The sequence below is a fragment of the Leptonotus elevatus genome, chromosome 20 (genome assembly GCF_054856555.1).
Source record: "Leptonotus elevatus isolate MCC_2025b chromosome 20, RoL_Lele_1.0, whole genome shotgun sequence".
Lineage (NCBI taxonomy): Eukaryota > Metazoa > Chordata > Actinopteri > Syngnathiformes > Syngnathidae > Leptonotus > Leptonotus elevatus.
The window spans coordinates 13,643,462-13,660,122 of NC_141258.1; the positions used below are offsets into that span (position 1 = coordinate 13,643,462).

Consider the following 16,661-nt stretch of genomic DNA (forward strand, 5'->3'; position numbering starts at 1 on the left):
AGGGGCCATTGAATCTGAGCGAGCCATGTCCCAAGCCTCCGTTGCTGAGGCATCCGATCGGAGCTTTGGCTGTGAGGTAGCAGTTTGTTTAAATATCCATCCATGCATTATACAAACCGCTTATCCTCGGAAGTGCCGTGGCCTTGCTGGAATCTACCCCAGCTGTCTTCGGCCAGTATGTACGACGGCGTATTAGGGCCACGTATAATTGTCGTTGTTGTTTTTTTGAGAGGGAGGTATAATATTCAGAGAAAAAAAACTCGCAAATTTGCGACTTTATAAAGTGGAAAATTTGTGAGAAAAAAAACTTAGGAGAAATACAGGTAGCGTAGCTATAGTCACATTCGTTGGTGGTTAATGGGAGAGTGTTTATAAAATGAAAAGATAGGATGGAGACAGATTCATTCTTAATTTAAACTTTACTCGTCATACACGGCAGCTAGATCGACAACACTTCCTGATCCCCTATCAGCGGACTAAGTACTAACCAATCAGAAGCTAGCATACCTAAGGTAAATGCAAGTGAATGACGGAGAGCAGCAGATTCAACACATCAACTTAGCTACTTGTACAAAAAAATACCAAAATGTATGAATGTGTAAATAATAATTCTGGAAACATTATGTACAAGTAAATATACATTTTAACAAATTAACTTAAATGCTTGATCGTCCAGGCGGGGACCTTCGCAAAGCGAAGTGTCTTTGTCGCTGGCAGTCCCCAACGCTTCAAAGCGTGAATGCTTAACATGATATGATTAATCTCTGCTAAAGCAATTCCTATCTCTTTATTTGATAATAATAATATTGCATTAGATTCATATAGCGCTTTTTTGGACACTCAAAGACACTTCACAGTGTTTTGCATTATTCACGCGCTCACACATTCACACAGTGGTGGCGGTAAGCTATTTAAGTAGCCACAGCTGCCCTAGGGCAGGCTGACGGAAGCGTGGCTGCCAGTGTAGGCCTACGGCCCCTCCAACCACCACCAAACATTCACACCTTCCATACACCAGTGTGAGTAGCACTGGAGGAAATGTGTGTGAAGTGCCTTGCCCAAGGACACAACATCACATGACTTGGGGAGAGTGGGGATTGAACAGGCAACCTTCTGGTTACTGGACGACCAGCTCTACACCCTGAGCCACGGCCGCCACGAAAATTAAAAATTTGAAAACCCAACCGAAAAGTATTGGCACAAGCATCATGTGGCCCTAATGCGTCGTTGTAAGTATGACCTCTATAAAACGGCAAAAAAAAGTGAAAACAAATACCAAAATAAATCAAAATGGCGGACTTCCTATTAGGTTTAGCAGATGGCTACAAAAAACATTACGATACGCCTCTCAAATTTCGTGGATTTAGGCGAAACATTCAAGCGAGAATGCTTCATTAAGAACTAATTGTGAAATGCTAAATTTGATGCCCCACCCCCGTCATATAGTTAGTCAAAAACCTACGATTTATTTTCCCTGTTGTTATCCCAGGTGTTGAGATGGTACAACACAAGTTTGAAGTCAATCTGTTTAACCTTCTATGACAGGAGACCCCAAATCTGGTCTTTGAGGGCTCCTATCCTGCATGTTTTCCTCCACCAACACACCTGATTCTAATGATCAGCTCATCAACAAGGTCTGCAGAATGATCCTGAGCCCATTGTTCACTTCTTGTACATTTTAGGGTATGGCTAAAGTCTTCTTTGTACGTACGTCTCGGTACAAAGGCTACACGTGCCTCCCAATTTTCATACCGTAGGTCAAATCTACAGGGACAGGGCTCCGGTAAACCTCTGTAAGGGGCGCTACAGGACCATTTTTTTGTACTCGTGTAAATAGCAACTTTAAAATATAACATTTTACGCCAGGTTCAATGTGTGAGATAAGTTTGGTTTCTTTTTAAAAAAAAAAAGAAAAAAAAGGAATACAAATAATATGATATAATGGTTGCTTAAGTAAAAACACAATGAAACGACTCTGTAAAGATCAGTATTTTCATGAACTTCACACGCTGTAACACTTCACTGGCACACCCCCTTTTTACTCAGTAAAATCAAGGTGTCGTCTTCACTCTGGAGCTGGAGATGACGAGCTGTCAGTAAGTTGGTCGCTTTGTTTTTATCGTTTAATTGAAGCACTTCACAGTACACAAAAGCTAAGGACATAGAGTAGTGTTTATTGTATAAAACTCACACAAAACATGCCTGATCGATCTTCTTGCAATATTACAGAGTCCGATTGTGTTATACTGACAGCTTGCTTAAAGTGGAGTGGCAAAAGTCTAGTAGGAGTGAGCTTTACCATCCTCTGAGCTGTCAAGTGTTTTGAATTGTTTGTATTTTGTTCGTGAAATCACGCCGCGTTACACCTGATGCTTGGAATGCATCATTGTTCATTCATTAGGAGCGAACCAAAAAAGGCTCATGACATCCTCCCCTCAGTTTGACAACGCAATGAGACAGCATAATGCAAATTAATAAAATGAGACAAATCAGGAGGATAAAACACATGCACACACACATAGCCGGCAGGTAACAACATGGCAGTATACGTCATCCGGTTTGGCTGCTGTGCTAGCTACTGTGGGAAGATTTTTGGCGCATAATTTGAAATTGTGATCATGATTACCCACAATGCACTTTGAAAAGTAGTGAACATTGATGGGCATAGTGTGTAATAATAATTAGCGCCATCGAGTGGTGAATAATTCATGCATTTTAAAAACCCACTATTGATTTTTTTTAAAGAGAAGAAACAGGAAAAAAACCACTTGATTTCAATAATATGCACACAAAAAAGTCTTATCACATCAACTTACTTTTATTTTATTTTATGTAATTGTAGACCTAGTAACCAGTGACTGACTGTATTACATGGCTGAAGCCTCACCTTACAAGTGGCTGACATTTTTCACCACCATTTTCCTGCCCAAAGAACAACTTTGTGAACGTAGGTAGCCCTGCTCTCATCTAGTGTCCGACCCAATGGATTGACCGCCAGTTGCTGACCGCCACTCACCACTCAGGCACAAGATGGTGCCTGCAGGTGGTCATCGCTGAGTCCCGTGATTCGGGCTCCCGCCGCTTGTCGCCCTCTGCTTTGCTCTCCAAAGCTTTTAATCGCTTCTTCCACTGCTATATAAATGACTTGACTAGCCGCTCGTTAGCTGCTCGATCCCGCCTATGGCTCAGCTAACTCCCACTAGCCGTTCTTGATAGCTGCTTCAGCTAAATCCAGCTTGCTCGGTCTTTCGGTGTCGCTTGCTGGGGTTCTTCACAGCTGCCAAGTTGCTGTCGCTCGCCCAGATGCTCCCTTGCTCACGCTAAATAATATTGGTGGTAGGCTTGTTAAGTTTAGTCTGTCTGAGTCACTGTAGGTCGCATGCTTCAAATTGCATGCACTTGGCTGTATTTGGCGACATCTAGTGGTCAACTATATTACACACTTCACCTCTAATTATGAACTACTAAATATGTACAATAATGTTAGTAAAATTAAGTTTTAAAACATTAGTATTCACAATAATCAGAGATTTATGTGTTGTCTCTCATTATTCAATAAAGGAGACAAAGTGTGTTGGTTTGAACTTTTTCTCAGCTTGTACTCATCAACACTGTACAGCTCTCTCCCAACGGGGGTCACTGTGCATATTCTAAACTACTGTGGCATGCTGGGTAATGTAGTTCTTATGTTATCTCACTCATAACATCACAATGCACTATATGCCACGGAGGAGGCGGGACTTCCGACTTCCGGGTTTTCACCCATCAACTTTGTTTCCGTTTCCGGTTTGCAATGTGTGGGCCGAGTCCCAGTACTTGCGCTTCCGCCTTTGTGCCCCTTGGTTGCGCGTTCCCGTCGACGGGTGCGAGGCTGCGAGTGTGTAGTGTCAGTGTCTGCAGCATTTCAGATAGCCGAGATGCCCTCCCGCCGATGATCAAGAGCACGCGGTTGGGGGGCACAGGAGTGGGGGTGCAAGTGTTGGAATGCGGCCAGCAGTGGCCGGAAACGGCGCTGATGTGTAAAACCCGGAAGTCGGAAGTCCGTGGCATCTACCCCATTATACACGGTGCATCATGACAGGTACAGCGGTCACGTCATACGCGACGAGGAAGTAGCTCGGGACTATAGTGAATGAGGGGTGTAGCGATTATTTGGGTTGCCGTAATGGCTTATGAGAAATTTAGACGGTACTGAGGGGAGTTGTAATTTCCTCAGCAACCTCTGGGGCACCCGTTGACTTTGCTTTGTAGGAGCAAAATAAACTATAAAAATCCTATTATCAAGTATTCATAATCTGAAGTTGCTACTTTAGTTAATCATGGAGTTCTTTGCTTTCATAAGAGAATTACTAATTCACTCAGTAAACACAAACAATTCGGCAGAAATGGAATTTCTAGACAACTAATTTATTTAGTAAACACACACATATATCAGTCACAGCCTAACCTATTTATGAAACTGAATAAAAATGTGAATCAAAGATAAAAAGAAAACATGTAACCTAACTAAGATTAAAAAAAAGGTAGATGAAACAGGTAGAGATGGGGGATAGAGATGGAAGCGTTTTGACCTGTCAACCCTTTTATGTTTGAATAAAAACATTGCACCAGTAGTATATGGTCAGATTGCAATGACAGCGCAACTTACGGACTGGTTCAGTTTGCATGGGAGGAAGAGGGACTCTCGAGCGTCGATCCTCAGTTGAAGAAAACTCTGTTGGAGGCAATCTGGGCGGTAGGCGCACGCACAGTTTGAATGCTGCCCTGGAGTCTCCAACTGCTGGTCAGTGATGCACGCGCGGCGTGGAGGCCGCGGCAGTTCCTTGGCTGACGCACGTCCCGGTTGGTTGGGGATTTGCTTGCGCGGTTGAGTGGCCCGCAGGCAGGGCGTCTCGGGCGCATGGCTGGAGCAGAAAACAGCCGTCGTGGAACCGGGTCGGCGGAGCACTGCGTGATTCCGAGAGCGGGAAGTAGGTGGGTCGGCTCTCCGCAGGAACAGACACGCGCGCTTTAGGGATGCGCAGGAATTCACTCTGGGGTAACAGAACATAAAATTTATCTATATGCCGATGATATTTTGCTTTATTTAGAAAAGCCTGCTATTTTGTTGGGGGAAGTATTTAACTTAATAACTAAATTCTCACAGTTATCAGATTATTCTATTAACTGGACAAAATCAACACTTCTACCTATTACAGAAAATTCATGGAACCCTGCAAGCCAGGACCCACACTACTCATTTCCTATAGGTAATTTAAAATACTTAGGCATGAAAATGTCACCTAAATTAACTGATTTCATTCATTTAAACTTTACTCCACTTCTGGATAACATTTATAGTGACTTGAAGCGCTGGAATAATCTTCCTATTTCTCTAATAGGACGAATAGCCACCATTAAAAGTTTTACCCAAAATAAAAATAAAATTCTCAATGATTCCATTTAAACCTACGGCTAACTGGTTCCAGTTGTTGGACTCAGCCGGTACAACATTTTACTGGAATAAAAAAAAAAGCAAAGATTAGTCTATCTACTCTTCAGAAAAGTAAATCCAAAGGAGGTCTACAGGCACCAAATTTTATGCACTACTATATAGCCAACCAGCTACAATATATCATTTTATGGGCACAACCCAACAGAGATACTAACTGTTGGCTGGAACTAGAACAGAAGGATTGTAATAACCTCAGACTTCTAGATTTACTCTTTATTACAACATCGATTAAGCGACATAATTGTTTTAAAAATCCAATGATTTCCGCCACCCTGACTGCCTGGTGGAAGGCACTAGAAATGACAAAAGCCCAAGCTGTGAGCTTTCTCCCCTATGGCATAACCCCGACTTTCAACTTAAAAACCAATCGTCTTATTTAGGTGTGTGGGAGCAGAAAGGAATTACACATCTCCACCATCTCTTCTCAGATAATATGTTTATATCATAGACATCCTTGCTCCAAAAATACAAAATAAATAACGGAAATTTTTTACATTATCTGCAAGTTAAAAGTATGATAAAGAAACAAATTCCAACACTTCGGGGTACGCTCCAACCGCTTGTTTTAGCTAAAGATATTACCAAGCTTTCTCCGACAACAACAAAAAGACTCTCAAAAATATAGAAGTTACTTTCATATACTGATAAAATGTCTTTACCCATCTCGAAATGGGAGACAAACTTGTCTATAGCTCCGGAATCTGACTTTTGGATTCAAGTTTGTGAAAACGTATTTAAAATGACAAAACACACAAATTTGCAAATTATCCAATATAAAATTATTCATAGAACATACATTACTCAATATATGATGAAGAAAATGGGACTCTCAGACTCCGACATTTACAGACACTTATTTTCATGCTTTATGGTTATGCACTCTGTTTATGTATTTCTGGACTAAAGTCTTAGAAAAACTTTCCGCTATCTTGGACTGTAGGATACCTTTATCTCCAAACTTGTGTTTGCTAGGTGACCTAACAACAACTGACTTACCACATAAACAATTTCAATCTACACTTGTAGCCCTTACTAAAAAAAAGCAATTCTTGTTAACTTGAAAAATAAACAAACTCTGAATATCGACCAATGGTCTAACCTCCTCATAAATCACATTTTAATGGAAAAAATATCTGCCTCAAATAAAAACCAAATATCAAAATTTATAGAAACATGGTCTACGTATATAGAATTTTTTTTTTTAAATAACCATGGTTTGATATGTTCTCATGTAACCTCTTATATAAGAACTGTTGTACGAATACAGGTGCCCAACAATTTGTAAATAAAGGGCGGGATCAGCCTGGGAACTCTTCCTTGTTTATACTACAGCCTTCCCTGCTTCACAAACAGGTTTTCGAGAGTGTCTGGGAGAGGGCTTGGACAGCCCGGTTTCTCACGCTCACAACTTTTTGCTAACGAATAAAAGACGGAGCGGCACACGGTCCGGACAGAGTCAGCTGTGGAACACGTACGATTGCCCAGCCGTTTTGCAGCTCGTTCTACCCGGACCGTAGGCTCTCCGGTCTAGTGTCAAGGTAAGCGCAGATGATGATCATATTATGCTGCTTAACGTTGTAGTGTATTGATTGGTATTTGCGGGGAATAAAAGGTACAATAATTCTGGCAAATCAAGTTGTGATTGTTGCTGTTTGCGGGGAATGAAAGGTATAATCATTCTAGCACAGCGCAGGTGTTGATTACTGTTTGCGGGGAATAAAAGGTACAATAATTCTAGCAAATCGACTGTTTGCGGGGAATAAAAGGTACAATAATTCTAGCAAATCGAGTTGTGATTGTCGCTGTTTGCGGGGAATGAAAGGTATAATCATTCTAGCACAGCGCAGGTGTTGATTACTGTTTGCGGGGTATAAAACGTACGATTATCCTAGCACAGTATAAATGTTGATTGCTATATGCGGGGAATAAAAGACAGTTATTCTAGCAAAAGCATATCAAGTCTCTGTGTATTCATTGTTGCCGCTGACCACTCACGATTATGCATACAAATATAAAGGTGAAGTAGTGTTTTCCACAAAACAATGACATTCAGAATATTTGTTCATGTCAAACTACTGGTGTATTTTTTATTTTATTTTACATTATGCAAGTAATTAACTGATTAAAAAAAGGATGAGAGTGTGCAGTGGATCACAAAATGTTGAAGACGTCCTCATAACATTAAATGTCTAAACAATAAACACAACAGGTGCTCTTCAAATTTGGCGAGCAAAAAATGTTGATAAAAAAAGCAGTTTTAATTAAGCAATCAATCGTGATTAATCCAAATTCTAAGATGTGATTTATCTGTTTTAAAAAAAAATAAGTTTGACAGCTCTACTAATAAGTTGGAAGTTTGTTAAACTAGTTGCTCTAACTTTAATTCATAAACCGATAATTTAAATTTTTTTTTTTTAAATCACTTAAACTCTTAACTACTCTGAATAGCTAACAAGTTGATTAAAGTTAGAAAAAAATACATAAAAGAGATATTCTTTCACTCTGGAATTATTGTAAAATAAGTTAGAAATAACTAAAAGAGGAATATTTTGGATATTTATTAACAATTTAGAAATAATATAAATGATTAAAACTACATAGGAATCACTCTCAAATGAATATCACAGTACAGAGCTGGTACAACTCAAAAGTTCCTTAAATTGATCTTACATCCAAGATTGAGTAACTCAAGCAAATAAATAAAAAGCGGATAGCATAAGTAATTAAAAGAAAAGATAAACTATATAGACCTACTACTTTTAGGATAAGACACATTTAGTCACTCGCTTCTAAGGTAAAAATAATCCATTCCTCAAATATTGAAAAAGGTCAAATCCATAGATGAGGGCAAAAAAGCTTTGAAGTGAAATAGCTTGTTTTAGGTGGAGTTGTCGAGTGGCCAACCTCACTTAAATCTATGATAAATACAATCATTCCTAAGGCTTCCTCTTTCTACTTTAGTTCCTTAAATTTGGCTAGTTTCAATAAAAGACCTGTACCTTTTGTTGGAAATCATTTCTTTGATTTCTGCGTGTTCAAATAAATTCAAAGTTGAAATCTGTGAACAAGTTTGCCAGCTTTATTTCAGATTCTGAAAGCCACTTGGAGCTACTGCTCAATCATGCAGCTCACCCACAAATGTGTTCTTCTCAAAGTTCATGCATGCATATATACAGAAATCGTTCCCTCCCCCTTCATTGACAAAGAAAGTACCTTTTGGTCTCTTCTCAACATGTGACATTTCCTGTCTAAACAAGTCTACACACCCCCTCTCTTATCTCTTCCTCAAGGATGTGGGCAAACACCTTGGCCCCCGCCATCTCCCTGCACCAGAAATTCCCCATAAAACTCCACACAGAGCACATCCCCCTAGGAAGAGACTGTGCCCCCCCCCCCTTTGATCTTGTCCTGTCAGCAGAGTGAAATACAATCAGGCCATCTCCCATTGAGTTCTTTCAGTCCTTAACAGATGTGAGGTAAACAATTGACTTCCTAGATAAACTATTGAACTCTGTAGCTGCTTCGCACCAGAGATTCCCGCATATCTGCCCTTTAGATTCCGACACCTCACTTCTTTTAAGAGGAAAAACAGACCACATTCTTCTACCATATGGGAACAGTTTTACATATCTAACTAAAATCAAAAACACTTTGAAGAATATATTTTGAAACAGAAAAACAATGTTAATAATTCATTACTTTCAACCCTGCACTTTTACACAGCTGCATTTTGGAGACAGAAACGGTCTTTTCCCAAAGCACCTAACGCTGTCAAGTTCGCCTCTGTGAGACAAGAGTTGGGAAAAAGCCCCAAACTTCTGCAAACTGAGCAGAGAACTGGATTTTTCTGGAACAATCCAGCTCCCTGTGCATCGAGCTTGTGTACTTTCCCTACTGTAACTCTAAAATAAGTCAACTATTATTCATTATCCGTTTACATCAAATCACTCAAAGTTTCTCAAAGTGTTGTGACTTGTTCTGTAGCCATTGTTGGAAAATCAATTCTTTGTTTTCCCGTGTTCATAATGTTGATTATCAAACTTAGACAATGAAATCGGTGAAATCAGGATTTATTTTTACATAAGCTTATGGACACATGAGATCGGCTGAACTCCGCCATTGTTCTCCCCCATGTGTGATGCTCCTCCTCTTGTCTCAAGCACTAATACCCTTTCGTGACTTTTCAAACCCCTCCTCTGTCTTCTTCGGCCAATCCTCTCCTTCTCAGACAGTCACATGATACATCAATACACGTCACCAAACTTCCCCCTCTTGTTTCAAGATAAGGATTTACGTTGTTTTCAGAGCCCCCAGAGATGTCCCTTCCCCCTCTTGCCCAACTGGTTTTGTAAAGACAAAGGAATCTATTTAACACATTCGCTTCAACTCCCCACATCACCTTAAACTCTAATACAGAGACATACTGAGTAAATGAAAGCAGTTATGTCCACTTCTAAATAGTAATATTATAAATCAAACAGTTATAATTAAATTAATTCACTTCACCATACAAATGTGTCATAAGATATCACACTAAAATCATGTTCATGTTTGTAAATATGTGATTAAACTGAGATAAATGTATTTACACACGTCATCACCTTTTAGCCTCACTAGTTAATGACAGGTCTCCTATTTAATGACTAATTAACATGAACAATCATGTTTCATTCCTAACTCATAAATATTAGTGTGAGCCTAAATTCATATGGATCTTATCATTCTTAACTAATGAGCGCAAGCTGTTACTGGTTAATTATGTGGTGCCTGTAATCTACTGTGCACAACTGCCTATGAAACTTGGGGCCTTATATAAAACAGCAGACTAAGGACCCAACCAGAAGCATATATAGAACTCAATATATCAGCAAACAAAAATACCGTATATTGATTAAATATGTGTACGTATTGATTAAGTATGTGTATTTATCAAATAATTATTAAATATGACTATGTGAAGCATGGCATACCTTATATGTGGTTAATTTACTTTACTAATTTAACTAACAACCAATTTGTGTTCTAATGTGGGTGCTGGTTCTACTTTCTTTAGCAAACTTTAGCTTCAACCCAATACAATTCAAAAATACATCACATCTTAAACATGACTTTATGTGACTCATCCATTACATCAAAATGTTTCATTATACTTGTGGTACATTTCTCTATATATACATAGGGCCATTTTAATTACAAATTCAATTTCAAAATAGGGTAACTCAAGACACATACAACACAAGTACAGAAATCATTCATTCATTCAGCGGAAGACATGATTTCAGCACCATTTTAAATGTAAATTCATAAATGAGATCATATCAAGTTTCATTAATCACTGCTATTCTCACCAGCACACTTGTGCCTCTCATTAAGCTTTAGCCTTACTTGGGAATCTTTGACAACAAACTGAGCAGACAAAGGGTTTCTCTCCAGTGTGGGTTCTTGTGTGTTGTATTAAGCTTCCCTTCTCAGAGAAACGTTGACCACAAATTGAGCAGGCAAAAGGGTTCTCTCCAGTGTGGGTTCTTGCGTGTATTTTTAAGCTTCCCTTCTGAGAAAAATTTTGCTCACAAACTGAGCACGTAAAAGGTTTGTCACCCGTGTGGATTCTTGTGTTTTTTTTTTAAGATTCCCATCTGAGCAAAATTTTGACCACAAACTGAGCAGTTAAAAGGTTTGTCACCAGTGTGGCCAATCACGTGTTTTCTTAATTGATACTTGCAGCCAAAAGTTTTTCCACAGTGAGAACATTTCCAAGGTTTGCTGTCAGACTGTTCATAGTCATCAGTGTGAGGAGAGTGTGACGTGTCTTCACCATCTGACATTGGAGCTGACCAGCTGTCTGCTTACACGCACATACAAAATAAAAATAAAAAAATAAAAAATATAAATAAAAAAAGAGAGCAATGATGATGACATGTCAAATCGGTAAAATTACCGAATGAACAATACTGAGCTCTCCAAGAAAAAAAAAATGAAGAAAGGTTTTATTTGAGTTGTGTTGGCTTACACCTCACAACAGCTCAGTCAGATTTTTGGATTTGCCCTCAGTGTTCGAATTAAAAAACATATGTCTGTTAATTTAAGCCTGTTTTTCAATATTTGAGTTTACCTCACAAATAAAGCTAAGCACCTAATGTTACTAGCTCTGTACTAACCATACATGTTAGCTTTTCCTTGTGTTGTAATTTTGCACTGTTCACAAATGTACACTTTAAAGAGTTTAACTTATTTGCTTAAGTACATGACCATTTTTTATGCTTAAAGAATGTTTACAAGTCTTGGTGATTTTTCTTTTATTATGGCAAAAAAAAAAAAAGAATGTTTACAAGTTTAGGTTGCACACAAATAATAAAAATCGAAACACCTGTACATCTTGGGTCATCTATGCATCGACACGACAGTTGGACAGGGATTTGCCAGGGCACAGAACACAGTGACAACCTTATCCAACAATGTGACCTCTTCTCCATTACATGGTACAATCATGCTTACAGGAATAGTTCCATTTAAGATGTTATACTTTTGGCATATATTTCCAATCACCCGTGTTACATAGATTCTTAAATGTGCTATTTTCCGAGTTTCCTCCACGTCTCATGCCTAAAGAGTAAAAAAAACATTTGAGAAATAAAATCCTGATGTAGGTTATTATAATTTGTGCATGATTAATAACAAAAAACTACAATATATCAATTCTAAAATAGAGGAAGCAGAACGTAGTTAGATATAAGGCATACAGCAATGAATCACATTGAAAATTATAGAATGATAATCATAACAAAACATTGACAATAAAAATAACATAAAAGGGACTTTGAACACTGAATAGCTTGGAAGTCAACATATCTAACCCAGTTCATTGACAAAGAAGGCTGATTTGTATTTCATTGAGAATCACATTTAACCTTCTCATGAAACATCAGTTTCTTCACAGTCCATCTAATCAATCACTTCTTATGGACATCATAGCATTAAGTGCATGCATTGCTTTAAATATTTTTGCACCAGCGCTAATTCTCAGCACTTGCTCATAGGAGGCTTTTAGAATATACAAAGACTACAAGATGATACAAAAAAATCATGCCAGAAAAAAATAAAATAATGTATGTTTTTGTAAATATTTACCTTAGTAAATAGTTTTTCATTTACGATTAAATGTACAAAACATTTACATTTTCATTGCAAGCTTGTTGATTACTGCGTTCTTCACCAGCACTTGTGTCTCTTGACCTGAAACTTGTGAGAGAAACTTTGACAACAAACTGAGCAGGCGAAAGGTTTCTCACCAGTGTGTGTTCTTGTGTGAATTTCTAAGTTTCCCTTGTGAGAGAATCTTTGACCACAAACTGAGCAGGCAAAAAGTTTCTCACCAGTGTGTGTTCTTGTGTGAATTTCTAAACTTGCTCTCTGAGAGAATCTTTGATCACAAACTGAGCAAGCAAAAGGTTTCTCACCAGTGTGGGTTCTTGAGTGCATTTTTAAGTTTCCCTTGTGAGAGAATCTTTGACCACAAACTGAGCAGGCAAAAGGTTTCTCACCAGTGTGTGTTCTTGTATGAATTTCTAAGCTTGCTCCCCGAGAGAATCTTTGATCACAAACTGAGCAAGCAAAAGGTTTCTCACCAGTGTGGGTTCTTGAGTGCATTTTTAAGTTTCCCTTGTGAGAGAATCTTTGATCACAAACTGAGCAAGTGAAAGGCTTCTCACCAGTGTGGATTCTTGAGTGCATTTTTAAGTTTCCCTTGTGAGAGAATCTTTGACCACAAACTGAGCAGGCAAAAGGTTTCTCACCAGTGTGGGTTCTTGTATGTATTTCTAAGCTTGCTCTCTGAGAGAATCTTTGATCACAAACTGAGCAAGCAAGAGGTTTCTCTCCAGTGTGGGTTATTGAGTGATTTGTTAAGCTTACCTTATGAGAAAATCTTTGACCACAAACTGAGCAAGCAAAAGGTTTCTCACCAGTGTGGGTTCTTGAGTGCATTTTTAAGTTTCCCTTCTGAGAGAATCTTTGACCACAAACTGAGCAAGCGAAAGGCTTCTCACCAGTGTGGGTTCTTGAGTGCATTTTTAAGTTTCTCTTCGCAGAGAATTTTTTACCACAAACTGTGCAGGCAAAAGGTTTCTCACCAGTGTGAATTCTCATGTGTTCTTTCAAACTTTTTATGAGCATAAGTTTTCCTACACCGAGAGCATTTCCAGCGCTTGTTGTCAGTCTGACATGTCATATCACCTTCAGACTCATCATCGAGAAGAGTGTGTGACATAGCGTCGTCACTATGTGATAGTGGAACTAGGAGGCCGTCTGCTTGTGATCCTCCACAGTGGTCTCCATCACCTTCAGTTGTCATTTTTTGACATGAGCAGCTGCTTGGAGGCTCCGCCCCTCTGCTCACCTCACTTGCACCATCTTCACTCTTCAAGGAGACACAAGTCGATGGCAACATATAGACATCCTTCTCCTCTTGCTCCTCTTTGATGTCGGGAGGGTCTTCTCTCTCTCCTTTCATGCAAGGGTGCTCTGGCTCCTCCTCTTTTTTGATGAAAGGAGACTGTTGCTGCTCTTCTTCCTCTTTAAAGTGAGGGGCCTCTTCATCCTCCTCTTCTTTTTTAATGTGAAGATGCTCTGGCTCCTGCTGCTCAGGACAAACATATTCACTGATGTCTGCAAGACACAAGAAATCAAACAAAACCTTATCCAACAATGTTACCTCCTCTCCTTTACATGGTACAATCATGCTTACAGGAATAGTTCCATTTAAGATGTTGTACTTTTGGCATATATTTCCAATCACCCGGGCGCGGAGTGTGACCTGTAACTTTTACGACGCACCAGCGCATAAAGCTTCGATTATCTATTTTGAATGGAAATGTTTTAAAACTGTTCTTGAGTTCCTTTGTTGCAAATGTTTTCAATTAAAACGCATTAATTATTTCTATAGTATATATTAATTTGATTCTCGCGCCGTGTTTTTCATACTCGCAATGCATTGTGGTCAATATCAACCCAGTTCAGTGTTTTTTTAATTTATAAAATAAAAATTAAAACCAACAGAAATTATATTTGCAAGAGGACTTTCTATAACAAATCAATTATATCCAATAAAGAAACTAAATTAACCCAGTTCAGTGTTTTTTTTTATTGAACAATTATACATAAACAAACATAAGGCACTCGTATCATCAAATGACAAATTGCTAGACATAGACTGAGTATTCTAACAATACAATTGAACGTAGAAAATAAAAAGGTAAACAAAAAACAAAACAAAAAAACACTAAAATAAAAATTTACACCAACAGAAATTATATTTGTAAGAGGACATTCCATAACAAATCAATTATATCCAATAAATAAACTAAATTTAGGGCTTTTCTATCCATAAACAATTTCAAAGATTTACAAAATACTAGAATGTCATATTTCCAGTGGAGTAGGCAAAGTTTTGTTTTTAAATATCTGCACTTGTGAATAAAAAAAATTCTAAAGCAACAAAACATTCAAAAAAAAATTCTAGTTTCTTATCTTCTTGAAACACAGCAAACAAAACTGACTCTTCTGTCAGTGGGAAATCAATGATTTTTTTTAACTCCTTAAATTAGTCCACAAGTCCGGAATTGTACTACATTGGAGTGAAAGAAAATATGGTTCAGGTTTTTTACATCCACATCACAGAACACACAATTATTTACATCAAAATCAAACCTCAGTCTTAAAAACTCAATTGTCAGGTACATTTTGTTCAACATTTTGAATGGGACCTCTTTTGCTTTGGGAGGTACTGGAAATTATATATAATTGTTTCTCATGTTTTTAATCTTGTCAATATCAAATTGTTTCACAATATATGACCTTTTAATGGAATTACGATAATATTCATCTAACAGCACTTTCCTGATAACCTTGTTATTACATTTATAACCACAAAAATCCAGTCCCCCAATGCTCCAGAGACTCCAGAATTCCAAAGATCTTCTTTCACCATCATTCTTAAAGAGATCGGAATTGCATTTGTTATCTTTGTATATTAGACAACATTGTATTTGGTATTTTTGGCAAAAGTCTTCACGTCGCAACAGGTTCTCATTTTTGTCTAACAAGTGCGCAACAGCCCTTTTGAATTCCATTCTACCCTAAAAACGGATGTCCTGTTGTGCAATATATATTGATTATTCCAGATTGGGGTATTGTGTGGAGTAAAATTATGGCAGTACAATAATTTCCCATGGAGAAGTACTTGTTGATGAAAATCAGAAAGTTTAACCGGTAGTGACCTACATTCAAAGATTCCAGCCATTTTAACTTCAAGACTCCGTTCAAAACAGCCATCTGTTTAAAACAGATTGACATGTGTCCAGTTTCACGGATATGAATTTTTTTCTGACATCATTTTGTCATCAGTGATAGCAACCCCCAAGTATTTGACTTTCTTTTTTTTACCTCTATACCCCACACAGATTGCAATTGACAACCATGTAATGGCAAAATCTCCCATTTTTTCGAGTTGTAAACCAGAAGCCTTTGAGAAAACATCGATAGCTTGTAGAGCCAGTGGAACTTGATCCACATACTCCAAAAATTAAGTTGCATCATCTGCTAATTGACGTATCACAATTTTGGAGGAAACACCGTCTTCGCCCTACAACTCCCCCCCAATTTCAATGCACTATGTGGGGGGGGGGGGGGGGGGCATCGGTTGGGGCAGACCGCAGTATAGAGCAGTGTTGCGGTCCTCTGTCCGTGTCCCTGCCGCGCCCGCCCCACCCCCCCCCACCCCTACTAGTTATTTTTTTACACTCACTGACATGCCTGGGAGGCGGGTGGATCGGAGCGTGGGGAGATCATTTCTCTCTGCTCCGGTTCACCTGCTCCCAATTTTAATGCACCACACACACACACTTGTATATACACTGGGTGGGGTCACATTCAAGGTTTAGGGGTAGAGTTCGGCAGTCGGCGAGCTGGCGAACTCAGTAACAGGGTTAGCTTTCACTAAGAACGCTGGGGTGATGACCGGGGCCTTTCCCCGCTGGGCCTGGGGTTCGGGGGTGCCGCCCGTCCCCCGGTGCCCCCATCTCCCCTTCTGCCCCCGGTGTTCCGTCCCTCCACGCAGTGGGGGGTGGGGTGGGCGTGGGTGCCCTCTCCGCTCCGCTGTCCGTCCCCTCTT

General features: G+C 39.0%; 1 protein-coding gene across 1 annotated transcript; it reads right to left on the reverse strand.

The window, feature by feature from the left end:
* Window positions 1-12,703: 12,703 nt before the first annotated feature.
* On the reverse strand, window positions 12,704-14,156 carry LOC147157144 (uncharacterized). The gene is made up of 2 exons (XM_086064052.1): window positions 14,056-14,156; window positions 12,704-13,989 (listed from the first exon to the last, which is right to left on the reverse strand). Exon 2 carries the CDS (start codon window positions 13,664-13,666, stop codon window positions 12,704-12,706), a length of 963 nt encoding a protein of 320 aa, XP_085920178.1. The 5' UTR covers window positions 13,667-13,989; window positions 14,056-14,156.
* Between the last annotated feature and the right edge of the window lie 2,505 nt (window positions 14,157-16,661).

Coding starts and splice junctions, on each gene's coding strand:
- LOC147157144 (XM_086064052.1), bottom strand. CDS start 13,666: ATGCTCATAAAAAGTTTGAAAGAACACATGAGAATTCACACTGGTGAG.